The 26,014-nt window shown below is 49.4% G+C and overlaps 12 protein-coding genes across 12 annotated transcripts; 8 read left to right on the forward strand and 4 right to left on the reverse strand.

Moving 5' to 3' along the window:
- Positions 1 to 426: 426 nt before the first annotated feature.
- On the reverse strand, positions 427 to 2,813 carry luA (3-isopropylmalate dehydratase LEU1; the record flags this gene model as incomplete). Its single annotated transcript, XM_056900209.1, has 2 exons — positions 427 to 2,544; positions 2,607 to 2,813. The coding sequence occupies 2 exons, from the start codon at positions 2,811 to 2,813 to the stop codon at positions 427 to 429; spliced, it is 2,325 nt and encodes a 774-aa protein (XP_056748877.1).
- A 188-nt stretch (positions 2,814 to 3,001) lies between these two features.
- Positions 3,002 to 3,193, forward strand: N7537_009156 (uncharacterized protein; the record flags this gene model as incomplete). The annotated part of the gene is made up of 1 exon (XM_056900210.1): positions 3,002 to 3,193. The coding sequence occupies one exon, from the start codon at positions 3,002 to 3,004 to the stop codon at positions 3,191 to 3,193; it is 192 nt and encodes a 63-aa protein (XP_056748878.1).
- Positions 3,194 to 3,609: 416 nt separating this feature from the next.
- Positions 3,610 to 5,079, reverse strand: N7537_009157 (zinc-binding alcohol dehydrogenase family protein; the record flags this gene model as incomplete). The annotated part of the gene is made up of 3 exons (XM_056900211.1): positions 3,610 to 4,648; positions 4,726 to 4,766; positions 4,828 to 5,079. 3 exons carry the CDS (start codon positions 5,077 to 5,079, stop codon positions 3,610 to 3,612), a joined length of 1,332 nt encoding a protein of 443 aa, XP_056748879.1.
- Positions 5,080 to 6,421: 1,342 nt separating this feature from the next.
- Positions 6,422 to 7,977, forward strand: N7537_009158 (DUF895 domain membrane protein; the record flags this gene model as incomplete). The annotated part of the gene is made up of 4 exons (XM_056900212.1): positions 6,422 to 6,488; positions 6,547 to 7,588; positions 7,643 to 7,739; positions 7,798 to 7,977. The coding sequence occupies 4 exons, from the start codon at positions 6,422 to 6,424 to the stop codon at positions 7,975 to 7,977; spliced, it is 1,386 nt and encodes a 461-aa protein (XP_056748880.1).
- A 182-nt stretch (positions 7,978 to 8,159) lies between these two features.
- On the reverse strand, positions 8,160 to 9,675 carry N7537_009159 (UDP-N-acetylglucosamine--dolichyl-phosphate N-acetylglucosaminephosphotransferase; the record flags this gene model as incomplete). The annotated part of the gene is made up of 3 exons (XM_056900213.1): positions 8,160 to 9,140; positions 9,199 to 9,379; positions 9,437 to 9,675. The coding sequence occupies 3 exons, from the start codon at positions 9,673 to 9,675 to the stop codon at positions 8,160 to 8,162; spliced, it is 1,401 nt and encodes a 466-aa protein (XP_056748881.1).
- A 332-nt stretch (positions 9,676 to 10,007) lies between these two features.
- Positions 10,008 to 11,309, forward strand: N7537_009160 (putative nuclear pore protein (SEH1); the record flags this gene model as incomplete). The annotated part of the gene is made up of 3 exons (XM_056900214.1): positions 10,008 to 10,217; positions 10,291 to 11,146; positions 11,203 to 11,309. 3 exons carry the CDS (start codon positions 10,008 to 10,010, stop codon positions 11,307 to 11,309), a joined length of 1,173 nt encoding a protein of 390 aa, XP_056748882.1.
- A 353-nt stretch (positions 11,310 to 11,662) lies between these two features.
- N7537_009161 (putative proline permease) lies at positions 11,663 to 13,249 on the forward strand (the record flags this gene model as incomplete). Its single annotated transcript, XM_056900215.1, has 1 exon — positions 11,663 to 13,249. The coding sequence occupies one exon, from the start codon at positions 11,663 to 11,665 to the stop codon at positions 13,247 to 13,249; it is 1,587 nt and encodes a 528-aa protein (XP_056748883.1).
- Positions 13,250 to 15,043: 1,794 nt separating this feature from the next.
- Positions 15,044 to 17,932, forward strand: N7537_009162 (putative PHD finger and SET domain protein; the record flags this gene model as incomplete). The annotated part of the gene is made up of 1 exon (XM_056900216.1): positions 15,044 to 17,932. The coding sequence occupies one exon, from the start codon at positions 15,044 to 15,046 to the stop codon at positions 17,930 to 17,932; it is 2,889 nt and encodes a 962-aa protein (XP_056748884.1).
- Positions 17,933 to 18,324: 392 nt separating this feature from the next.
- Positions 18,325 to 18,643, forward strand: N7537_009163 (uncharacterized protein; the record flags this gene model as incomplete). The annotated part of the gene is made up of 2 exons (XM_056900217.1): positions 18,325 to 18,365; positions 18,460 to 18,643. The coding sequence occupies 2 exons, from the start codon at positions 18,325 to 18,327 to the stop codon at positions 18,641 to 18,643; spliced, it is 225 nt and encodes a 74-aa protein (XP_056748885.1).
- A 6-nt stretch (positions 18,644 to 18,649) lies between these two features.
- Positions 18,650 to 20,284, forward strand: N7537_009164 (putative MFS monocarboxylate transporter; the record flags this gene model as incomplete). Its single annotated transcript, XM_056900218.1, has 4 exons — positions 18,650 to 18,812; positions 18,864 to 18,964; positions 19,019 to 19,381; positions 19,535 to 20,284. The coding sequence occupies 4 exons, from the start codon at positions 18,650 to 18,652 to the stop codon at positions 20,282 to 20,284; spliced, it is 1,377 nt and encodes a 458-aa protein (XP_056748886.1).
- Positions 20,285 to 20,596: 312 nt separating this feature from the next.
- Positions 20,597 to 22,075, forward strand: N7537_009165 (RNA polymerase II accessory factor CDC73 family protein; the record flags this gene model as incomplete). The annotated part of the gene is made up of 2 exons (XM_056900219.1): positions 20,597 to 21,283; positions 21,341 to 22,075. 2 exons carry the CDS (start codon positions 20,597 to 20,599, stop codon positions 22,073 to 22,075), a joined length of 1,422 nt encoding a protein of 473 aa, XP_056748887.1.
- Positions 22,076 to 23,466: 1,391 nt separating this feature from the next.
- flbA (developmental regulator FlbA) lies at positions 23,467 to 25,455 on the reverse strand (the record flags this gene model as incomplete). Its single annotated transcript, XM_056900220.1, has 2 exons — positions 23,467 to 24,942; positions 25,012 to 25,455. The coding sequence occupies 2 exons, from the start codon at positions 25,453 to 25,455 to the stop codon at positions 23,467 to 23,469; spliced, it is 1,920 nt and encodes a 639-aa protein (XP_056748888.1).
- Between the last annotated feature and the right edge of the window lie 559 nt (positions 25,456 to 26,014).

Here is a 26,014-nt window from a genome sequence, read left to right on the forward strand (position 1 = left end):
GGCCTTCAGATGTCAGACATTTAGTTGTCGACGGAATAGAACGCCCAATGACATTGCAACCCGCGGAATATGTTGAGCCGAGGACAAGCAAGGGAGGAGAGTAATGGTCAAGATACACTTGCTCTTTGAAGTATATATATAGCCTAGAGATTGATCCACATACCTAACCAACATTACATATAGAGTACAAGGAGAACTAGTTAAATAGAATTACAAATGGACGATCATAATTCATTCTCATTGAAATTCGTAGGCTACCCAAATTATAATATAGCCCATGATTAATCCAAGGCAAAACAAAACACAACTAGTAGCCGCAACAAGTAGGGGAATATGATTCTAAAATCCAAACAAAGTGACATAAAAATGAATTGATGCAGTGCCAATGGCCAGACACAGGTACTTGAGGAACACAAAGAACAACTTTTACCACTCAAGAGGCTCGTTCGTCACATCACCACGGTTGGTCTTGGGAACGGGAGCAGCCTCGACCATAGTCGCGCCACGGCGGTCACGACGGAGGTAGGCACTGCCATCCAACCAGGGGGTATCAAGGGTACGCTTGGACTCGAAGGTGCGGATCTTAGACTCCATCTGGAGAGTAAGACCAATATCATCCAGGCCGTTGACAAGGCAGTGCTTGCGGAATTCCTCGACCTCAAAGGCAGTGATCTTGTTACCCTGAGCATCCTTGATCTCCTGGTTGACAAGGTCAACCTCGACCTCACGGCCGGCGCGGGCCTCATCGGCGATCTTCTGCAGAGCAACCTCATCCGAGACGACGACGGGCAGCATGCCGTTCTTGAAGGTGTTGTTGAAGAAAATGTCGGCGAAGGAGGGGGCGATGATGCACTTGATACCAAAGTCGAGGAGAGCCCAGGGCGCGTGCTCGCGGGAGCTACCGCATCCGAAGTTAGGACCGGTAACGACCAGGATCTTGGAATCACGGTAAATGCCCTGGTTCAGGACGAAATCGGGGTTCTCCTTATCGTCGGTGTAGCGGAGTTCGTAGAACAGCGCGGTACCGAGACCAGTGCGCTTGATGGTCTTGAGGAATTGCTTGGGGATGATGGCGTCAGTGTCGACGTTGGCGCGATCCAGAGGCGCGGCGATACCCTTCAGGGTGGTGAAGGGGGTAAGACCGGTGCTCTTGCCACCGCCGCTAGCAGGGGCTGAAGAGTTGGCGTGGGGCTCATTGTCAGCAGGGTAGTCTAGGACACGGTCGAGTTCGTCCTCGGTTGCGGGAGATTCGAAACTAGGCTGGACGTCGATCTTGGGGGAGGCCTTGCCGAGGACGGGGCTGGCAACAACATGCTCACGGACATCAGCGAGCTTGCCGACAATGGCAGCAGTGGCAGCCATGGCGGGGGACATGAGGTGGGTACGGCCCTGGGCACCCTGGCGACCCTCGAAGTTACGGTTGGAGGTACTGGCACAGCGCTCCTTGGGAGACAGGATATCTGGGTTCATACCCAGGCACATGGAGCAACCAGCCTCACGCCATTCGAAACCGGAATCGGTGAAGATCTTGTCGAGACCTTCGGACTCAGCCTGCTCCTTAACAAGACCAGATCCAGGGACGATCATAGCGCGCTTGATGTTGGAGGCAACCTTACGGCCCTTGACGACCTTGGCTGCGGCACGCAGATCCTCAATGCGGGCGTTGGTGCAAGATCCAATGAAGACCTTGTCAACCACAACATCCTTCATGGGCGTACCAGGGACAAGACCCATGTACTCGAGAGCACGGATGCAAGAGGTCTTGCGGTTCTCATCCTCGAAGTCATCGGGGCCGGGGACAACACCAGTGATCGGGACGACGTCCTGGGGAGAAGTGCCCCACGAGATGGTGGGAATGATATCCTTGCCGTCAAGGAAGACCTCGCTATCGTACTTAGCGCCAGCATCCGACTTCAGGCTGGACCAGTAGCTGGTGGCCTTGTTCCACTCTGCGCTGCCATACTTGGGGGCCAGAGGACGGCCCTTGAGGTATTCGAAAGTGACCTCGTCGGGTGCGATCATACCGGCACGGGCACCACCCTCAATGGACATGTTGCACATTGACATACGGGCCTCCATGCTCAGTCCACGGATGACGGATCCGCAGAACTCAATAACAGCACCGTTACCACCAGCAGTACCAATGACACCGATGATGTGGAGAACGACGTCCTTACTGGTGACACCAGCGGGCAGCTCGCCATCAACCTGGATGCGCATGTTCTTGCTGCGGCGGGTAATGAGGGTCTGGGTTGCCAGGACGTGCTCGACTTCACTGGTTCCGATACCGAACGCGAGGGCACCGAAAGCACCGTGTGTGGAGGTGTGGCTGTCACCGCAGACAACAGTCGTGCCGGGCAGAGTGAAACCCTGCTCCGGGCCAATAATGTGAACAATACCCTGGCGCTTGTCGCCCATACCGAAGTAGGTGAGGCCAAAGTCCTTCACGTTCTCCTCCAGGGTTGTGCATTGGAGACGCGAATCATTCTCCTTAATGAAGTCGGCGGCATTTTTGAAACTTTTTCGTGAAGAGGTAGGAATGTTCTATTCGATGAAAACAGTCCAGTTAGTCGTGAGCTGCTAGTGGATATGGGATTTTAACATACGTGATCAACTGTAACCAGAGTGCAATCTGGTCGGCGAACCTTGCGGCTAGCGTTTTTGAGGCCCTCGAAGGCCTGTGGGGATGTAACCTCGTGAACAAGGTGTCGGTCAATGTAGATCAAGCAAGTTCCATCATCTTGCTCATTGACGATGTGGTCCTGGAAAACCTTGTCATACAAGGTCTTGGGTTTCGACTCGGCGGAAGGCATAGTGGGGGTGGATAGAAAACAACTAGGAAGAGAGGATATGAGGGTAGAAGGTTTGAGGATGAGAGAGAAAGGGGAGATAATAGGTGGAAGCTCCAATGAAGCAATATAGTATGTAAGTAGTAAGTACCAAAAGCTAGGGAACTGGAATGGGAATGACTGTTATATTTTTCTGCTCTGTAGCATCCGCGATGTCGCTGAAGAGCTTCTCGAGGGGCAACGCCGGTTTCGGCCGGTCAGCGGCGAATGGTACGAATTTTATTGGCCGAGGTGGCAACACAGGGGGAGGCCGATATCGGGCTCCGCTGGATGATTCAAAAAAGGGGATCGCGGCTAATCACGGCTCCCGGCGGATTCCCGTAGACCGCTCCGGACCAAAGTAATTGAGAGTCGCTGATTGGCTGGTCACCTGCATGGATTACCTCCGATCGGCCCGCCATTTTTTGACTCAACGCTTATACGCTAAGCACTACGAACAGGGTGTTGTGGCATACACCAAGTGGATATGGGGGATTATCTGGGGAACCTTGCTAACCCATATATCCCATATATTATAGCTCTTGAAGTTCATCAGCTGGATGTAAGTTGTATACATTGATCTTTTCTCACACTCAGGTCTCATTCCTCAATATCAACAGGATCCATTCATATAGGTCCTTAACAAAATAAATAAATAAATAAATAAATTTTGGACTTGTTTCATGGTCTAAAATCCAATCTACCTAAAGTAATATACCAAAACGCCAATGCCCATGTCTCTAAAGAAAAATTTCATAAAATGTAGCAAGAGCGCACGAGGCTATCGAGGCGCAGAACCCAGGTCGACCACGATCCTCTTTCCAGACACAGAACCACTCCGCAACGTCTCAAGCGCCGCATTGATACCTTCTAACCCACCTTCTGCATGAACAATTTCCGGTAATGTGAGATTCGTCGAGTGCAGAAGATCTTCCAACCAGCACACCATCGCTTCACCCACGGTGGGAGCCGTATGGAAGAGCTTGATGGGCACAGTGTGATATTGTACCCCGAGGGTTTTCTCTTTAGGCAGACCGGATAATCCAAGGAGATGGGCGTGTCCATCAGGATTAAGAGCCTTTTCAAGCTGCGTTGCTGTCTCTCTTCCGACTATATCAATGGCATACCGCAGCTTGCCCTCAGTGACACCGCGAATAATTTCCACTGCACGATCAGGGTCATGTCGATCGACCAGCAGATCTGCACCAGATTTCACAAGCTTTGCGCCATGCCGTACTGCATCGGCTACGCATATCACACGTAATCCGGCGAGTTTCGCCAGTTGAAGAGTTATCAGACCAGTGGTTGTTGAGGCTGCGGGATGAATGTTAGTGGTCAGATCGTAGGTAGTAATGGAGGCATTGATTGTCTTACCTCCCCAGATAGCAACCCAGTCTCCACGTTGTGGCTTTTCTGAGTCCAATAATGAGGCAAAGCATTCTTCATGTATATCGGCGGGTATATCATTTCTGTCGAGCTTTTTGATGATATTGGGCAAATTAGGTCCGGGGACTTGTGTGATGAGGGAGAAGTCTAGTCCAAATGAGACACCCAAAGCCAACGCAGCAGCAACAAATGCGACTCCGACAGAAGCTGAAGCGTGAATAGATGTTGAAGAAGGAATTCGGGCAGCGTTGAAGTCGGTGGCAATGGCGTATTCTTGGAATGCCGCTTTCCTAATATCCCGGTAATCTGTTGATGGTACTAACACAACGTCGCCTACGCGAAGACGTGATGACCCTTTGGGAACTTGTAGTACAAGGCCAGCCAGATCCCGCCCGTTGATCCATGGCAGGCTGGGGATACCAAAGTTGAATGCCCTAATCGATTCATGGGTTAGTTATCAATGATAATATTTGGTAACGCCGATTTCGGGCTACAGAATAGTAATACTTACGGTCCCTTCCAGTCGACTGGGTTGAGGCCGATCGTAAGAACCTGCGAATCAATAGTCAGCATCTCGGTTATACAAGATCCAGTCGGCGGGAACATGTCACACCTTGACAAGAATCTCTCCATCATGCAAGACAGAAGGAATAGCATGATCATCTACCAATGCATACTGTTCACGGGCCCCCTTGAGAAGCAAGACTTTTTGTCTTGACTCCTCAGACCGCGGCGAGGGGGGCTCACTCTCAGATCTTGACTCATTGGAGTAATCTGAAAGAGACTCCGAAGACAGGTATTGGTGGAAATTAGTTGGGGTCTTCTGCAACTCTTCGAGTTGGAGGCAAGTAGAGGTAGTCGACATGGTGCTTGGGGGTAGTAATGGCATGACTTGAAGCTTGGATCACAGAGAAACGCCAATTCAACTATTAGGCTCTATCTATATTGTCCTTGGTACCAGTCTATATAATCTCTCGGGCGAGAAGATAAAGCCAAAGCACGCCTCATCTTAGGGCGCGGGGCAGTGGTACCAAATTCATCCCGGTAGGAGTACCTCCACTAATCGCTTGGCTCTGGGACGTCCTAGCAAGATCAGTGGGATAATTTCGTCTCACATTGGCGTAATGAGAGCATTCCCGTACTTCCGAGGCCTATTCATAGTCGTTATCCATTGCTCATGGCGGGGCATAAATGGCGTGATGAACTGGATGACCGAGGGTCGATCAACGCTCTTATATTTGCCGAAAGATGGGGGATCATGAGGACTAGAATGACCAAATGGAACTGATAGAGATCTGATTAGGGATATACATAAGGGATAAATTAATAAAAATGAAATATTCTCTACTCTTTTCAAGTACAAATTTGAAAATTTGAATCTGGAATCTCGTAGTTTATCTCCAAACTGATGTGATCCTGGGTTGCGATGACGAAACTTGCAACAGCCCTAGGATTTCAACACCTTGGACCCAAATCGCGAATATCTGCTTGGTAAGATCTGGAAGTAATGATAACTAGTCAAAAGGTACAGGAGTAATTCCGTTTCATTTGAATTATTAATCGACTTAGATTGTTCATACTGGTGGATATAGAGACATATATGTGATCCCTTTCAGATTTGCTATAGTAACCGCAACACAAAACACGTCTTTTTTTACGGAGTAGTGATTGATACAATAATGCTCCGGATATCACCTGAGTAAAAGATTATTCCAAGTCTATTCCACGTACTCCGTATATTGTATAAGATAAAAATCCGGGGTTCATAGTGTATCCCCATGCTCCCATACATCCGGATGCTCAAATCCGCTTGATAATACTCAATCCCTTGGATATTATCATCATTAGTAAACTTCTTTCTCACTAAATCTAAGCATTCTAACCGTTTTCCAATTAGGTGTATTCGCCTGCAGGATTTGTGCCGCCTCTTGAACGTCCCGTGCGAGCACGTAATTCCACCACAAAACGACAACATTGACTGGGTACCAAGGCTAAAATCTCTTGGAAGCTAGACAGTGGTCTGAAAGACCACAAAACAATGAAACCTTCCCGATATTGGCATCGCACGGGACAGATATTTTGAGGAAGTACAGCCGATAACCTTTGATATCAAGTATACGTAGATCTCGCGCGGGCGCTATGGTTATAAACAAACGCAACTCCCTGTCAAAATAAACTGACTACTCAATTATTCCTTCTACTTCATGATGACGAACTCTGAAAAAGATGTTGCGCTGAGTGATGAGGTGTCGCCGGTTGGTGGGCCACATACAGGTGAGCTTGGAATACTGCTCCTGTATAAAGTCGATGAAGCTGACCATGACCCTGAAAGTCAAATGGTACCGTTCGACATTTTACAATGCATTCATTCTCGGTCTCTGTAATTTTCTCGCCCCCGGCATTTGGGGAGCGATGAACTCTTTGGGCGGAGGCGGCGAAGAGAAACCCTATCTCGTCAACGCAGCGAACGCCTTGACCTTTGGGCTTATGGTAGTTTCTTGTTTCTTTGGTAGTGTCATTGTGCGATTTATCGGCATCAAATGGACACTCATCGTTGGAACAATGGGATACGCACCTTACGCAGCAGGGCTGTACACAAACAACCGATTTGGTAAAGAATGGCTGGTGATCCTGGGCGCGGCACTTTGCGGCATATCAGCGGGTATATTTTGGATGGCAGAGGCAGCAATTGCGCTTTCGTATCCCGAGCCATACAACCAAGGCCGCTTCTTGGGATTCTGGCTTAGCTTTCGTGTTGGGGGGCAAATTCTCGGCGGCGTCATCAGTCTGGGCATCAATGCCCATCGATCGACCTCGGGCTCCATCTCATACACCGTGTACTTGATTTTCATTGCGCTACAGGCTCTTGGTCCTTTTGCTGGTCTCCTTCTGAACAATCCATCTCAGGTGCAGCGAAAGGATGGAGTCCCTGTTAAACTTCAGGTGACGAACAGTATCGGATACGAGCTGAAGAGCATGTCGAAGCTTTGGATCAGTCGCAAGTTTCTGTACATTGTTCCATTTATTTGTCAGGCTGTGTATACAGAGGCTGTGATGTTTTCCTACGAAGGTTTGTGGTTCACAGTACGGGCCAGAGCTCTTGGGTCATTCCTTTCCGGTGTAATTGCTTTGGTCATCGGCAACGTTCTAGGAGCCTTCCTTGACAGCAAACGGATATCTCTAAAAAAGAGAAGTCGATACGCATTTTTCTTCGTCGTCGGGTGGCAAGGCATGTGCTGGGTTTGGGCTTCAGTGGTGACAACGGAGTTCAACAAGACACAGCCGACATATGACTGGAATGACCCAGGTTTCGGAAGAGCCTTCGCCCTCTTCCTGTTCTGGGTTGCTAGCTTCCAGCTCAACTATATGTATCTGTAAGTTGAACCTCGATGTGTGATGGTTCAGTTGGAATGATACTGATTTATCAGGTTTTTCTTGGTGGGCAACCTTGCGGATGATCATGAAGAGGTGGTCCGGATTGCGGGCTTGTTACGTGGGACTGAATCCGCCGCTCAATGTGTCAGCGTATGTACACCTCTTATCTCGCTTCTGTGCAACATGAATACTAACCGGGTGTCTCCAGTATGGTCTAAGTAGCGTGAGCATCATGGCCGCAGTGGGTAGCGTATACCTAAACTTTGGCTTGTGGGCTATCGCAATAGTTCCTGCCTGGCTCATTGTCAAGGAGGTCGGAGAAGCTTTCGGGGATAAAAAGATTGCTAGAGAGACTCCTGGTTTGCGCGGGGCCGAGGATCATGAGTAAATGGTTAGAGCAAGGAATCGAATTTTGGCGCAAGTCTATGAAAGAGTTGGTACGGCAGAATATAATGTTAATTTAGAATTTTGGGGTGTATCCCCTCGGTGTTGAAAATATATACATGGAAAAGGTGGTGCTTCTATGATGGGCCTGGTCCAGGATTCTTGCAACCCAGAACACTTTTAAAGCTATGCGATGAAACCGAATTCCCTGTTATCATGGGGAAACACGAGCAACGCGAGACGATGTCGTACAAACAGACCGAGCATTCCACAGACAGTTTGCACTGCAACCATGTGCCACGCCAGTTGGTCTTCTCGCATTGGACCCATCCACACCAGCCAAAGATTCAAGATAGTGAGATTACTCGATTCAGTAATCCGACCATTTTCGTCCTGGGTAATTCGCACCAGTCTCAAGTTGTGTAATACGCGCAGTGCGGTATCGATTAGAGGCGACGGGGGACTCGTCCACTCCGTGACAGAAGCGTCCAACAACCCTGTGGAAGCGCTGAACTTTGGCAATCGATGGCGGGGACAAGGAATGAGCTTAAATAGCTGGGGGGTTGAGTACAGAAAATTGAAGATCTGCGGAATGAACAGCAGCAGCAGGGTTTTGCTGAAATGGCCTAGGATACCAACCACGGCAAACACCATCCCTGCAAAATAGCAGTACGTATCGCCCACGAACACCTTCGACGGATACCAATTATGGAATAAAAGGGCTGCTGATACACCAATGAATGGAAGCAGGAAGTATATCGATAACAGGTGCGAGTCCGTGGCAGGGTGCGGGTATGGTGTCATGGGTGCAAGGTACATCGCATCATTGAATAGCAATTGGATCGCAATCACTAGTGACTGAGCGACTTCGATACCGTTAATACCTGCCAACATGTTGATCGCATTTGGACAGAAGATTGCCACTGCTGCCATGTACATGTAGTACAGCCATCCAAGATCAACAACATCACCTAGGTAGGTTTGCAGCGGCACCGGCACAACGACTTGTGTGACGCCGAAGTCAACAAAGTACACAATAAGCATGGGAATTGCGGAGAAAGCAGGGATCAGGACTTTGTGTCTCCAGCGAATATCGAATAGGTCATCACCGATTCCGAGAATTACGACAGACTGCAAAGATAAAAGACCAGAAAGGTAAGAGGCGAGCTATTGAATTGCGCGTTAGCTTAAGACCTGCCTCGCTGACTACGAAATAAAAACTGACCTTGCCATGTGGAAATCGATGAAGGAATCGGCCATTCTCAATATGTTGCGATTCAATCACAACGTCACGGTTTCCACCGCCCGATGTGGCCGCAACGATATCCTTGTAGAAGGCAAACGGAATGAACATAATGAGTGACATCAGATACACCACTGCGCAGACTGCGCCCATGGTTTCAGGTCTAGATTAAAATATTAGTACATGCGATGATCTCAAGTTCTAAGAGCAATATACATACATTTCGGGCCGGCTAGGCTTTGCCATGTCTTTGCCCTTAAGTCCTGCCTTCAAAAATACAGGCCCGAGCCACCTGATAAGGCTGAAAGCCACCGCAAACACTATGCCACATAATGCGATTGAAGCCACTAAAGGCGCCCCATCACCTTGGAACGTGGTGTTGAGTATCGCTAAACCGGCCCCCACGAGGGCTAGTAGACGCCAAGTCTCCTTGCGGGAGAGGGTGCTTGAGGGATGCATGGCGGATAAACGACCGAGATGGCAGGAACGGGGCCCCTCTACTGCGAAGAGAAATTCACAAGGAATTGACCTACGCAACAAGAGTAAAAGTCCACGTCGGCGACGCGCAATCTGTCTTCATTCCCCAAATACTCGATAAGCTTATCGTGTTCTGCCGGAATTATCTGACCGCTAAAATTAGCGGTGAGAGAGTATCCCGTGATGCTTGCGACCAAGAAAGGTAAGGCGACGTCAACCACCTGTTTCATACCTCATACGTGCAGATGCATGAAATTTGAATCGTTATTGGCCCAGCTGTTTAATTCGTCAATCTCATAGCCCAGTCCGTTCCGATGGGGGCAGTGGAGCGTCTCGAGATAGCGGCTGGATTTGCCGACTTCGACGCCGGCCATCGGGATCTCGTCACCGTCACCAGATTTAACTTCTATGGCAACCGTATTGTCACCGCTTCCTCTGATCACCGCATGAAAGTATGGGATCTCAAGGATGGCCAATGGCAACTTATAGACACCTGGCGCGCGCACGATGCTGAGATTCGAGATGTATGTCCCCAAACAAGCCAGGGCACAATTCTAAGGCTGCCATTGCGACTCACGTACTAAACTACTATTCCAGGCCACGTGGAATGGTCCTTTCACAGGCCAACATATTGGCAGTGTCGGAGAGGACATGAAGTTGAAGATTTGGCAAGAGGATGTAACCCAGCCACCAAACTCAGGACGGCGTTTCAAATCGGTCTTTCGCATGACCGCACCCCAAAGACACCCATTTGTATCACTTGACTTTCGCAATATTGACCTGGAGTCATGGTTAGCCGTGATAACACGCGATGGCTACCTCATGGTTATGGAACCCGTCAGCCCCGATAGCCTTGCAGATTGGCAGCCTGTTGACCAGTTCCGAGTGTGCACCGCCCCGGAACGCGGCGAGGAAACAAGTTTCAAAGTCCAGTTCCATCATGATCCCGCCGACATCACTCACACTATCTCACCGGATTCTGATCGGAAGAGCCTGTCGCTAATTGTGGCTGCCATGGACACCGTCAAAATCTACCGCACTGATGCAAACCGACGATTCTACCATGCAATTGAACTGAATGGGCACAGCGGTCTTGTGAGAGATATTTCCTGGGCCAATGGTTCTGTGCGTGGTTACGACCTTATTGCGAGCGGCGGCAAGGATGGTTTGGTCCGAATCTTTGAAGTGTACACGATGCCAGCTGGTCAAGCACCACAGAGCTCTAACGGCCGGAAGGCAGAAATTCGCATGCAGTCACAGTCCCAATCGCAGTCACCGTCGCTCCGAGCAACATCGCAGTCAGGGATCGGCTCTGCCTTAGCAAGCCGTGTGCCTGCATCGGCGACTGATCGCCAACCCAACGGGGATTCACAATTTAGGCACTCGTTCAAACAGGTGGCTTGCATTGACAGCAATCACCTCGATGTGTGGCAGGTCCAATTCTCCTTCTCCGGTGAGTATATCTTTGTTTTTCTCCAACCCTAAATCTGTTCGCTAATGCACTGTTAGGTGACTCGTTGATTTCCTCTGGAGACGATGGGACAGTTCGGTTCTGGAAAAGATCTTTGTCTGGAGAATGGCTCGAGTTCGCTGAAACAGACATGGCTTCTCAGTGATCTCCAAGCACTGCAGGACATCATTGGAAATTCTTGAAAAATGCCCAATACTTGTCTCTTCCCAACCTCTCGGCCATCACCCCATTTATTTCCCTTCATAATCAATGATACCCTTTACATTTGATTTCTGCATACTCCTGTGATCGCACTTGGTAGTATTTCTGGAACTAATTAGTTGAATTCGAGGTCGATGTTTTTTTTTTCTTTCTTTCTCCAATTATCTCAATCACATGAGGAAAGAGCGAGGCTAGGAGGTTCCGTTGACGATTTACTTCTCGAGCCAAACCCATTCTCGGCCTTCTCCCTTCGTCGCCTATTACCCCTTCATTATCTATATTCATTGTTAGTTCATCATGGCTCTCGGTCCGACCATTGGCACTGGCTTGTTCATCGGCGCTGGCCAGGCGCTCGCAGTTGGCGGACCTGCCTTGCTGCTCGTGTCGTATATAATTCTATCCTTCCTCACCTTTGTCATGACTACGAGCCTGGCCGAAGTATCCACTCACATGCCATCGCAACATGGAACACTAGTCACCAACGGCTACTTGTACATGTCAAGCAGTTTGGCATTTGCTTCAGCATACCTCCGCTGGTACACTCTCGCTTTGTTCGTCCCATACGAGATCACCTCGGCGATGGTCAACCTTGGCCTGTGGAAAACAGGGTCCACGATCGCAATCAGATTGGTTATCATCACGACCATCGTTGTTGGCTTCAACTTCCTGCCGGAAAAACTCTTCAAAAGTTCAGAGCGATTGTTTACTGCGATAAAGATCGGCACTATGGCGACCCTCTTCGTCCTCACTCTGGCTCTGGGTCTTGGAGGTATAGATGCGCAGCCCCCATGGGGATTCAAATACTGGAAACATCCAGGCGCCATGAACGAGTACCTAGTTCGAGGTGTATGGGGACGGTTTCTGGCTTTCCTCCAATGCCTTCTCGATGGCTCCATCGCTTTCACGTTTGCCCCTGAGTTGATTGTGCACCAAGCGGAAATGCCAGCATCGCCTGTGCCAGAATCACTTGGCGAAACAGCGCTTCTAAGCGCCAGCATCCCAAATAGAGTCACCTCTGATGTTGCTCAAACGGCATTCCCGTATATCCTGAGCTCCTTGGCCATGGGTGTTATGGCTCCTTTCAATGAGACGCGTCTGACCAACAACGGAACGGGCTCCGGGGTTTCTCCTTACTTGATCGGACTCAAAGATGCAAATGTTCAAATTATACCTACTATCACGATGGTTGCAATCCTACTTTCCGCTGTGGCTTCTGGGCGATCCTTTTTGTATCTCTCTTCTCGCACACTTTGTGCAATGTCGGAGCTCGGCCATGCTCCTCCGATATTTTCCACCCGCAACCGTTGGAATGTTCCATATTTGGCTGTTGCAGCATCCGCCGTGTTCTGCTGTCTTGCCTTTATTTCAGTGAAAGTCCCGAGTACAATCATGAACACCTATCTCCTCCGTCTTGTCACGAGCGCCGGTTTCATTTCCTCGCTTGTGTCATGCACCATCCATCGCCACTTTGATCGGCGGCTCAAAGTGAACGGAGTCGTCAGGCGGCATAGTTTCTCTTCGCAGCCATTAGGCTCGTATTTCGGGATGGTGATCAGTGTCCTACTGCTGTTGAGCGGCGGTTTGTGGGCAGCACCCAAGGGAAATCTGGCTGGGTCCCGAGCAGCCAGACTGATCACCCCATATGTCAATGTCGCTGTATTCGGCCTGTTATTCTTATTCCATCGATTCCAAGGCTTTCTGCCCGTTGTTGCGATTAAAAGACAAGTGGGGGTGGGTGGACGCGGACACGGCGACCGCGAAGGACTAAAAGAACCTCGGACACCGAAGATGCACCCGCATCGGGGTAAACTTGACGTGATCCCAGAGAGTTCCGGGGCACTTGAGTTGCGGCTCGACCAGACTATGTTCACAGAGCCTTCCTAATACACCGATGGAGATTGATGCGATACATGCAAGATGGTATAGAAGTGGAATTGTGGAGTTGGTATGTCTGCGTCTGCGACCCAGGTCTGTTATTATTAAAGATTGATTCTCGTTCCTTTCAAGTTCAAGAGTTCTGTTTGTATAATAGCGTTGCCAAATAGAAGAACTTGCGCAAATCTGATAAGTAGTTAAAAGTAATATATCCATACATCGATGGATCCAGAGAAAGTGAAATACCAAATAATATATAATACAGTAAGTTTTCCATACATCATACCGAAACTGACCGGACAATTTGATCTTTTTTTATTTTCCTTTGTACTTTGGGGCGAAACGGCGCCAAATCATAATGGGAATTCTAACAAGCCCCCCCCCCCTTTACCACTTGTGTCGGAACCCCCGAAAACCTCCTTCTTTTCCCTTCTCTCTCTTCCGATTTTCATATATTTATACTTACTCCATATATGCCTAACCTTGTCGTACAAGAGGCAGATGACCCTTTTGCCCCTCTTTGATATCCTTTCCCTCCTATCTCTCCCAAGCATTTTCTACCCGCCTTTCCCCATGTTACTTTTTACCTGCTTCTTCATACTTCCTTATACTCCGTCATACTGCCTGGATACTTCATCGGCCTACCCAAACACCCCTTGAACATCTAATACTCCCCGTAGGTAGCCCTTATCGCCTCCTGTTCTCCCTTGCGTTCTCCCGGATTTCTTTCTCGAGCCGAGTTCGTAGGAATTCTTTTGTCCCCCCACAAGAAAATCCCCGTTTCCCTAAGAGGTTTTAAGGACGACAAAGCCTTCCACTACGCTCAAGACCTATACTATTACTATTATTATTATTTTGGGGTTCTTGCTCACTTTGATGGCGATATCTCGCTTTACTGCATTGAGTGGCCTGGCTTTCATTATAGCCCTGTGGAAGGGCCAATAGGGCTGTCCCTCGATTCATTTTGGACTTGAGGGTATAGCTATGGTTCTTTTTGTCTTCCCTTATCAGTTTCTTACTCATCTAGATGCTAACCCTCAGCTATGGATTGCCCCATTGACTACCTCCGGGATGCCCTAGGCATCCAATGACATTCCCGTGACTTTCCCCACTACATTGAAATGGCGCTAGTCCATATTAGGTCTAGTGTATTCCATGGCTTACTGAGAACAGTCGGTTTTGCAGATTACCAAATTACCATACCGGTAACCTTGGAATTTTCCAAAATTGACAGGAATCTGTCCAGTCACTGTTCACAATGAAATCCAAGAAAGAGAGAGAGACACCTTGGATGGTTGTTTTCGGGTGTCCTTCCCCTCCTCCCTCGAAGTCCTCCGGCTCGTCCCCTCAAGTCTCAAATCGCCCCCCTTTCACCCTTACACACTTGGTCGCTCTGCCTACCCGGACGGCCCATTCTCTGCCTTAGGCCCCCGTAGCCTCCTCCTTCCTCTGTCTCCAGTTCCTCAAACTCACTCTCTTCTTTTTCCTCTCCTTTCCTCTACCCTCCTTCCTTCGCGCTTTTCTTCCTTCCTTCCTTCCTTTCTCTCATTTAACTTTTGTGCGCCAACCTTTTCTCATCTCTTCCGATCATCGATTCTACGACTTCCTCCCCCCCTTTCGCTTCCTTCTGTGACCGCACCGTCTTCCAACTTTCCAACGCGTCCACTGTCCAACGAGACGAGATTGGAAACACACACGACCACGAGAAAAATTGATATGCGACTTGAACAGTGACAGCTTGGCTACGCCTCTGTCGAGAAAACATCATTTTGTCTTCGCCTGAGAGGGGGTTATCTGTCGGCGATGACAGATACCTCCTCCCTCGCCATCACGCACGCCACAACGGATCCCTATCCGGTCCACGCCCATCGTGGGTCCCCTGCCGCCGTCGACGGCGCCGCCTCTGACTCCGGCGCACCCGATGAAGAACCTTACACCATCAAATGTATTTGCTCGTTCGATGAAGATGATGGCAACACGGTTTTCTGCGAAGGGTGTGAGACATGGCAGCATATTTTGTGCTACTACCCGGACAAGAAAGTACCAGATGTGCACAACTGTGTCGACTGCGAACCACGGCCCCTTGACAACCGTCGTGCCCACGAACGACAACGGCTGCGGCGGATCAGGGAGAAAAGCGAGGACGGTGACCGGAAACCAAGACGCTCTGGCCCCAAAACACACAAGAGAAAGTCCAATGATGCCGATGGGAATGCCTTCGGTCATAGACGACATGATTCGGGCTCCCGTGAACAGCCACCAGCCAAGAAAGCAAGGGTGTCTCGCCGCCCATCGACTTCAATGAGTGGTATTTCGGTTCCCCCGGGTCTGTCGGCTGAATCGCGAAACCGTCGATCCTCCACCTCGGTTGCGATGAGCCCAACAAGCATCCCTGGCCCTTCTATCCCTTATTATTCGGACGAATTTCTCTCTCTTTACGACCGTGATGATCAATTCGTTGAATCGAAGAGTATTCTCAATTACGGCGTGGATTTTGTCAATGAAATTGTTGCGTGGCTGAAGGACCCACAGATCTTGGCGCGAGTTGCCGATGGACTCAGTGTTGAAGACTTCGCCAAACGGTCCGAAGAGGCCATGGATCGGTCTCGCTGGCCGTCGTTGGCAACAGAAACCATTACGGACTCGACAATTGAGATCAATGGTAAACACCCAGTCCACAAGATCTTGAAAACACGAGATCCCATTGAAAAGGACGATATTGTCGGTGAAATCTTTGGCAAATTAGGCCACGTCAAAGACTACAAAAAGCTCGACAGCAACCGATGGGAGGAATTGGGGCATGCCATGCCTTTCGTGTTCTTCAACCGGCAGCTGGACTTGTACATCGACAGTCGTCAGGAAGGAAACGAGCTCCGCTACGTCAGGCGGGCATGTGAGGCCAACGTTAACTTAAAGATCTATATCACCAATGGCCGGCAGTACCATTTCTGTTTCGTCGCTAAAAAACCAATCCCTGCAAATTCGGAAATTACCACCATGTGGTATTTCGACGACTCTTTCTTTCCCGCCGACGCGACAGTGAAGGAAGAGTTCAAGGACAGGGTGGTAGACCCAAAGGACGCCGCTATTTGTATTAGCACCACATTGGCCAACTTCGGTGGCTGTGCTTGTGGAAACCCTCAAGCTTGCGTTCTGAACAAACTTGATCGTCGTGCGAAGCTAGGGAGCCCTGCAAACAAACACGCCAAGCCGAAGCTGAAGGGAAAGGGCAAGGGCAAGAAGCCAAAAACCCTCGGTTTCCTTGCTGACCTTGGTCGCGCCGGTAGCGAGACCACCAAGCATCTTGATGACCATGACCCCGCAGCCGACGCCCGATCAACTTCTGGTTCCGCGCATGGTCGACACACTGGCAGCCGCGATCTCAGCCCCACGGCGTCGCAACAGTTAACACTGCCAGAGCTCTCCAGTCGCGAAAGACGCAAGATAGCGGATGCCGAAAAACAGTTCCAACAGCTAGAGCAGCTTAGAACTGTCAACCCCAAAAGAAAAAAGCGTTCTAGTGGCCCTGCGACACATTCCACCCCTGCAACGGTCTCGAGCTCCACCCAAACTGGTTCCAACTTCAAACCTTACCACGGGCCTGGCCCGTCTCGACTCTCTGAGATGGCAGGATCATCGTCCCGGCGTGATTTTGCTTATGTCGACGCTCAAACCGAACTTTACGCTGATGACGTTGAACGCTCGTTCTTGCATGCAGAACGTTTGAGACGAGGATACAGACTCGACATGATCCATCCAACACTTATGCTTAAGATTCGGTGGTGTGCGGGTCTTCATGTCGCAGAGGACTGTGCTCAGCGAGATGCATGGGAGGCCGGCAACTTTAGTGTCGTGCCATCTGGAGTCCTCCCCTGGTGGTATGGTTGGTTCCCGCTCCCAATCGATGACAGGTCTCATATCGAGCTGCTCAGGGAAGATTCCGACAGAATGGGAATACCTCCTGATCACGGCCCCCTTGTGATGCCCCCTCGGTGGTCTTTCCACCAGTCCAAGTATCCCCAGCCTGAATTCAAATACCATGGGGTTTCGATCAGAGGAATGCATTATGACCCTCCCGCGCGACTCGTCCAAGGCGATTTTGATAATCGGGGCGCTCTCTCACACAGAGTGGAATCATCGGCATTTGTGCCTAGCAGGGATCTGTTCAAGCCATCAGTTCCGCCTTATTGGCCATCTACTGCGGCGCATATCTTTAGGCTTCCTGGAACTGGTAATCGTGGCAATTTGCATGTTTCCATGCCACCACCAAGGGCCTCGAACCTCCAGTCCGCGCTTAGTCCTAGTTCCATGTCGACAGGGAGTCTCGCATCACCTAGTTCTCATGACACAGCTTCCCCAATCTCTCTCGCGCCATCTTCAGGCTCTGCACTCGCAGCTACACCTGCCAAGAAGAAACTCAGTCTGGGTGATTATCTGATTCGACGTGGTACCATGACGACCACCCCAACTTCGGAACCAACTCCTGCCCCAGCTCCTGGTCCGCCTCCTGGCGATCCTCGTCTTCGCTCCCAACATTTTCTAGCCATAACGACGGTGTTCGGCGACAATCAGCATTCTCCCCACAAGACCGAAGCTGGAGGTGACAAGGACGAGCCCTCCGACTCTCTGGATATCTCTATGGAGGATGCACCGGAGACAACACCCACCAAAAACCCGTCTATCTCTTCGTAATACGACCATCCGAGTGGTAGTAATGGTGGGCCTGTGATAAAAGAAAAATTCCGCCGTGGATTTAACGTTTTTTACGACCCAAAATTTCTTTTCTCGTGTGATTTCATTTCGATACCTTACAGCGAGGCGGGCACGGGCGTTTGGACTACTTGTTTCAACTTTTTTCTTTTTTGCTTTTTTCTGTGCCGGCTTCTCTTCTTTTTCCCCTCCGACTTTTCGGACTTTGGTTGGCGTATGGCGTGGTTTGGGATTGGTTCTTGGTTATGGGAAATACCATTTGGGTCAGGGTCTTTGAGAATTGTGTCTGCCTGAGTTGCAGCACTTGATCTTTCACGATTTGTCCAGTTTAATCTTGGATATGTATGGCCTCTTTTCGAGACTAGATAGCTTGTATGAACAATGTAACTTTGTCCTGTTTTATTGGCCTCAATTGGTATGGGAGTATAGATCGGTATATCTCAACCTTGCATGTTTTATTCTCCAGGATTTCTCTTTATACCAGATGTTATCGCTAATGTGAAACCCAGGTTAGGGCCCTTTCTTTTCGAAATGAAGCTAAACTTATCCAAGTTGACTATGCGAGATGATAGGCTGGACAAGATGACTCAATCATCGCGAGGGGAAACTCCTCACGCGACCCCTCGTTCCTTCCCTTCATTGTCTTTGCCCTCATCTACAACTCATATACATTGCTTATACCATTGGTTGTAAACCAAAATGACCAATTCTAATCATGAAACCCTCGTGCTGAACCAGATTGATACTCACAGATCTACAGAGATCTCTGAGATTGAGCAGCCCGCGCTTCCTCCAGCAGATGGAGGCAAGGCAGCATGGCTGATGTTAGCTTCATGCTGCATCATCCAGATACCAGTCTGGGGTCTGTTGTGACTGAACAGAAACCGCATGTAAATACTAACGAAGCATCCAGGGTTCTCCACTGTCTTTGGTGTCTTTCAACAGTACTACTCAACACATGACGTCCTACAGGGAAGCAAGAATGACTTGGCAACTGTTGGAACTACTTCCACCGTATGCAAAGGATATACTAGGATGGCTTCATTTTACTCTAATGCTTTATGATAGGGACTTCTTTATCTTCTCTCGCCTATCACTTTCACACTTCTGACAAGATACCCGCATTTACAATACTATTCTGCACCCGCAGGCCTGGTCATCACTGTGATAGGATCTCTGTTATCCTCGTTCTCGCAGCAGGTATGGCATTTGATTGCCACCCAGGGTGTCATGTGTGCCATTGGGAATGGGCTCTTGTTCAGTCCGTCCTCTTTGTACCTTGACCAGTGGTTCTTGCGTCGCAAGGGCCTTGCGCTTGGAACTATGTGGGCTGCAAAGAGTATCGTTGGAGTCGCCTTGCCTTTCATTGCTAGTGCTTGTTTGAATAGGTTTGGCTCGAGTACTACACTAAGGGCTTGGACTGTTGTTACGGTATGAGCCAAATCCCTTTCCTCTGTATTTTGGTGGTTTTGAATTGAAGTATATGACGATGTGTCTTCGGTTTGATACCAAACCGTCGGGCTATCAATGATCGTCACGTTCTCAAGCCACGGCTGACAAAAAATCCGAATTGTCGGAATCTAGCTGTTAACTACCCTCATGGCCTTGCCATTCATGAAACCCCGTATCCCAATCTCGCCATCTTCTTCAGCCCGCCGCTTGGATCTGAGCTTCCTCAAACAACCCACTTTCTGGATGTTGCAAACGGGGAATATTATCCAGAGTTTTGGATATTTCTTACCAACGACATTCCTCCCCTCTTATTCGACAAGGACTGTCGGGCTATCCCAGAATACTGGCACAATGCTAGTCTCATTATTCAACGCAACATCTGTCTTTGGTGGGATAGCCCTGGGAGCACTCTGTGACCGCTTCTCCGTCACAAACATCATGCTACTATCCTCAGTTGGCTCGGCATTATCAGTGCTTCTATTCTGGGGTATGGCATCATCGTCAAGCGCAGACTCGTCACAGACAGCCATTGCCCTTCTTACTATCTTCTCTATTACGTATGGCTTCTTTGCTGGGGGGTTCAGCTCCACTTGGTCTGGGGTCATTACTCAGATCAAGCGTGACTCGTCACCATCTCTCGATACTGGACTTGTCTTTGGGCTTCTTGCTGGTGGACGGGGGATTGGAAATGTCATTAGTGGGCCGTTGAGTACAGTGCTGCTTCAGTCGGGGTCTTTGGGGGAGTCGAGTGGTCTGAGTGGTAATACTGGTTATGAAACACAGTATGGAACGCTAATTCTTTTCACTGGTATCACGGCATTTTTCGGTGCATGGAGCTGGATGTGGAGGTATATCAGCCCTGCACTGCGATGTCTCTGTTGATCGTTTAGCACAGTGGAGTATGTGAGCAGAGAATATGTACGCAGTGATGGCTGGTGGATAGGTACTTAAAGAAGGTATGACAAAGACAAAGGCAGGTGAATAGAATCAAATAGCAGCTATCTCTTTATAAAAATGTCTTGTTCAAACTATTCTTTTTGAAGGGTAAATAGTCTGACTTGAAATCCATTGGAATACCGCGTCACGTGCAGTTCTGCGGAGCTTCGACTCCAAATGCGCGTTCTTCAATCCCAGCCCCGACAACTTTCTTACATATACCTGCTGCAACCAAGGGCCACTGCCCTATCTACAACAATGGCATCCGAGGCCGCACTCCAAGATCCTCTCCTGTCACTGCGACGTGCGATTGCCTCTGGCAACCTCCCAACGCCGACAACCTCGTCCGAGCTCTCCGACCAACCTGCCACAGACGACCTGGCCAAAGCCACACATCTCTACTTCGCCCAACCAGCTCCTCAAACAATCGCTTTGTCAACCCTCACACGATTCATCTCTGCATCTACCAAATCCCCTGTTGACCTGCGCAGTATCCTTTTCGCTTGGCAGAACAAAGATGTCGCCATTCCCGAGTACATCGCCAAGGCGCAAGAATTCAACGAAGCACTGAAGCAGCAGACGAAAGAGGGGGCCAAGGAAGAAAGTGTCCAGATTCTTATCTTCCTCGAGCGCCTTGACCTTTTCACCTGGCTAGAGGGTGCCTCCGACGACAGCGAACACATCAAACCCCTCGAGGGTGCCGCTGCCGCTGCTGAGGCCGCGGCTGCGGCTGCAGGTGTTGCGCAGGCCGACAATGCCGCCGGAATTGCCGCCGGTGCAATTGGCGGCGTCACCTCCGTCCCCAGTGGAACCACAGGAGCAGCCCAGCCTGGAACCCAACTTGGCCGCCCACAAAAGCAGATTGACCCTCGACTACAGGAGATTTACAATGGGGAGCGCAAGACCGGTGACCGTAACACAGTGCTGCGGGGAATCAAGCCGACTGTGAGTTTACTCTAGACCAGATACGATAGACCGTATCAAGCTAACCAACTCCCCAAGGACTTCTCACACGTCCGCAAGAGCGCCGAATTATTCCTCGACCGCAACCGCAGTCGCCCAGGCCAGCCAAGCGCCAAACCGGGCAGCAAGGGTACCATCCCGGCCCCATCAGCCGGCCTCTCGATGTCATCATCGCGCAAATCGAGCTCCTCCCACTCCCGCCCCGACCCAATCATCCTAATCTCCCCCTCCGCCTCATCCCTCATCCGCATGTCGAACGTGAAATCCTTCCTCGAAGAAGGAATCTTCGTACCCCCGGACCACCCAACACTCTCCAGCGCCACCGACGCCAACCTCGTGAAGCTCGAGCGACCTCTCCGTCTGAACGGCGACGCCTCGAACCCCAGCGCGAGCGCAAGCTCCCGCGCCGGAAAGCCCACCCGCCCAACCAAGTTCATCGTCGTCGACGGAACAACCAACTTCAAGCCCGAGTACTGGAACCGACTCGTCGCTGTCTTTACTACCGGCCAGACCTGGCAGTTTAAGTCTTACAAGTGGTCTTCGCCGCCGGAACTGTTCAAGCATGCTACCGGTGTGTATGTCGGGTGGCGGGGTGAGGATGTCCCTGGCCAGGTTAAGGGGTGGGGTCGTGGTGTTTCGACTTACGCTGTCGAACGCTGGGACGAGAAGAGTGGTGTTCACGGTGGTGGACGGTGGCGGGATCGGGAGGTTGTTGAGGGTATTTGGACTGCTATTGAGGAGGGAATGAGACTTCGTGGCTGGGGAACTAAGTAGAGTTTTTTTCTTCTTTTTTGGGGTCTCGGTTCTCTTTTCTCGATTTCCTGTCATCTTGTTCTCTCAATACCCTCAGTTTTCCAAGAATATGATGACCATCAGCATTCAAGGCGCAGTTCTAGGCGTTGTGGTTGTCTTTCTTTTCCTTTTTGTTCTTATAATGTTTCTGTGTATGTATAGTTGATCTAGGCTCAAAATGCATTTGAATTTCAGCTTGTAACTTGGCTTTCTGTTTGATATAGAGGTAGTTCATAGCACATTCTGAAGGCGTTGAAGGATTACTCGGTGTCAAGATTTCTCTGTCTACAACCAAAACACTTTCTGGGGAAGACGATTGACCATTTACTTAGAAGGTATGAGAATGTAAGATCATGTTCATTGCGATTCCCAATTAAAGAATTATATGACATACACAAGCAGACCAGAACTCACTCGCTGTGCCCGGGTAGAACGATGCAGGAACTTAGGAAGAAAAAAAAAGAAAAACGACCCAGGAAATAGAGATTGAGATAGAAAGAAACGCAGAACATAAGAGGGATGGAATCATATGACATGCTCAAATGAAGAGATAAAAAAAAAAAACAAATGCATAAAGAGTTGTATGGAAGAGAATAGAGAATAGAATAGGAAGAAAAAAGGACATGCAAGGAACGCCGGGTCTGATGCTCAAAAAGGGAAAGAAACGGCCTCTCCAATCTCTCAAGGTATTCAATGTTTCGTGTGTTTTTTTTTTGTTTTTTCTGATTCTTCTGAAGTCTTCCCTTCAATACTTCCCCCGGAGGGAGAGAGTTGGAGGGAAAATGCGAAAAGTAAGGGAATATAAAAAAAAAACAAAAAAACAAAACAAAAGCAATGCCATCAAAATATTACAAATATTTTCCAGTTCTGGACTTCTCTATAACATGAGCCATCGATCATAACGTCTTTCGTTCGGAGTGGGAGATTCTCGTGACGAGTGGGATAAAAAAAAAAAAGGAAAAATGAATATGGCAGCCAGAAACAGACTCATCAAGAGTGTGACTGGACTGCATGCGGAGGAGAGAGACAGAGAGATAGAGAGTAAAGAACTTCGTGGTCGGAAACGATCATGAAGAGATTGATGAAATCGGGTGTCAAGATCGACCGGATATTTCATTCCCCCTTTTGTATAAGGTGACGGGGGTTTCCGTGTTGGGGCCACAAGCATGAGTGCGGGGTTGCAAGGTGGTTAGATTCGATCTGTGCCTTGGGGATGGCATTCGAATGCTGATTTCCAGACTGCGTGTGTTGAATGGTTCAGGCAGTAATGCACCGAAGGAGGGGGCTCATGATGAGTCGGAGTCGGAATCGCAGTGATACGAATCGTCTTCGAATGGGTTGCGGACTATGTCAATGCTTGTGGGCGGTGGTTGTCAGGCACGCGCAGAACGACTCATGCTGCGTTCTGGGATTGTAGGCGGACCGGCTGGCGTGGGCGAGTATGAACGTGGGGCTCCCAGGATGTCTACGTCGTGTTCTTGTAGAACAACGGAGTATTTCGGGTCGCGCAGGAACTTGGGAACAGAGTCGCTTGACATCAGTTTGAACACGGAAGTTTGAGCAAGCTCAAACAGGTGCACCACTTCTTGGAGACTCTTGAACATGGACTCGTCGTCTCCCACGGCCTTGGTCATGCGGCTGGCGAGACTGTTGCGGAGCGCGTGATCGATGTTCAGCTCACAGGGTGAGCCGGGAGCCAAAAACGCGTTGTACAATCCATATGCTGCCGCCAAAGTTTCCCGCACCGAGTCGACCTTATTAAATGTACCCATCTTCTCGGCCTTGTGGTAGTTCGTAGTGAATTCTGAGACATCGAGATAGAAAGATAGGTTCTCCTCACACAGCGAGTAGCGAAGGAATTCACGGAAAAGCAGACGCAGAGCGGGGTCCTGCAGGATGTGGGTCAATCTGGCATTATTGGAGTCGCGTGGCATACCACGACTGTCGTACGTCGTCGCAACCTCGCGGGTCTTCTCGCGGGCAATCCATCCACATACGCGCTGTCCACGCTCGGTAATGCCGTAGATGGCATATTTAGAAGGCTGGAAATGAGCATTGGTCCCAACATCAGGGTATTGTTTGTCGTCTTGAATCATCGTGATCAGGCCGTACTTGAGGAACAGCTCAGAAATCAAGCAGGTTTCCCGACGCTCAATAGTAGTTGAACAATCCATCAACCAGTCCACCGATGCTTTCCCAGTGAATGTGTTGCTATAAACCTTGCCATCGAGAAGCTTGCGCTCCCGGGCTACCTTCACACCAACCAGGCCGTTGGTGTAATCACTGAGCGAGTCGGAATCCGATGTTGAAATACTGCTCTTAATATTCGGCCCATCCTGACCAGCAAAGCGGCGGAAAATAACCTCGATCGTCGCGCGATCATGGGACAGCTTGTCACTTTCCGTGTCACGCTCTAGGTTCACCAGCTGCATGGTGTTGCGCGGCGACTCTAGTACATCCATCACGTGACGAGCGGTGATGCCATTCCGCTGGCAGAAACGCTGCAGGATGTTGATACCCTTCGGAGTGAGTTGGAAGAGGGCGCCCTTGAGCGGGAAGATCAAAAGCGCTTTGCCGTCGACAGATTCGATGAAGCGCGCATCGACAAACCGCTGACAAACGGATCGGGCCATTTCCTTGGCCATGGAGAAAGTGGTGGTCGTTGTAGTCGTGACGATGCGGGATGGGTCTTTTGGGTCGGGCATGCGGTTGGACTGAGAGAACTTGAGCGAACCCAAGTTGTTGATGGCCTCTTCTGAGGTGAATGTGTGGTCATATCTTGTGAAACGAACGCGGTGCGAATCCAACTTCAAGCTGACCATCAATGTGGAGAACAAGTCCATGAAATCCTGCGCATATCAGCCCAATTGTTCCAATATTTCCTTTTATTTCCTTTCCTATTCATATTTTAAACCTACCTTGGTAAATGGTCGCTCATCCTCGGTCATGCGCAATAACCTTGACGATGTCTGATGCATTTTGGGTGCGGGCGGGGGGGGGCGGGTTCCGTGGAGGGGTGTAGGAAGACACTGAATAGTCAAGCGACGCTTTGGAAGCGAATTGGGAGGATTGTCGACCAAGGCCGGAGAAGAAGGGCGCGAAGTTCCCGTCAATTGCACGTAGGTGTCGGTGTCGAATGGCGGGGTCACAGGGGTTGCGGAGAGCTTATGCGGTTTCGATAGGCTACCGTATGAAGTCGAGGAACGCAGTGTACTTCCAGATAAACTAGCAAGAGCGTTGGAGGTTTTCTGTGCTAAGGCAGCGAAAGAGCGACGATTGCGGGAGATAGTACCGCCAAAATCAGAATCAGGAACTGAAGGGAGAGAATCTTCTCGGGTGTGGCTCCCGGTTTGAGTTGGCATTGAATGGTTTTGAGTCTTTGGGTTGAACCAGAGGGAGGAAAAGTGGGTTATGCCAAACACCTGATACCGGAAAAAAACATGGGAATTTTTTTTTTGTAAAAAAAAAAAAAAAAAAGAAAAAGAAAAAAGAAAAGGGAAAAAAAACAAAAAGAATTAAGAAGTGGACTTGCTAACTCTTAAAGGTAAAAAAATGTAAAATAAAAAAACGGATAAGAAGGGGGAGAGAGAGTAAGGAAATTATAGACTATGACAATTTCCTCTTATTATTTTCCCTTTTTTTCGGTTTTTTTTTTCCGAATCAATTTCAATGGAAAAGAAAAGGAGGAGTAGAAGAAAGATGGGTCTAAAGGGGGGGGAGGAGAGCGGGATTGAAGGGAAAATAATATATCTTTTTTTTTTTTTTTTAAAAAAAAAAGGAAATAAGAAAAAGGAAAAAGAAATGAGAACAGAGGGAAAAAAGGGAAAAAAAAGGAATAGAAGCACCATTCGGCCTGTCAGCCTATGATCCACAGCCCACGCGTGAGCCCCGAAAGAGTTTGGCCTGATGCATCCAAACAAC

This window comes from Penicillium hordei (assembly GCF_028827395.1).
Source record: "Penicillium hordei strain IBT 12815 chromosome Unknown utg000005l_segment0_segment0, whole genome shotgun sequence".
NCBI classification, from domain to species: Eukaryota; Fungi; Ascomycota; class Eurotiomycetes; order Eurotiales; family Aspergillaceae; genus Penicillium; species Penicillium hordei.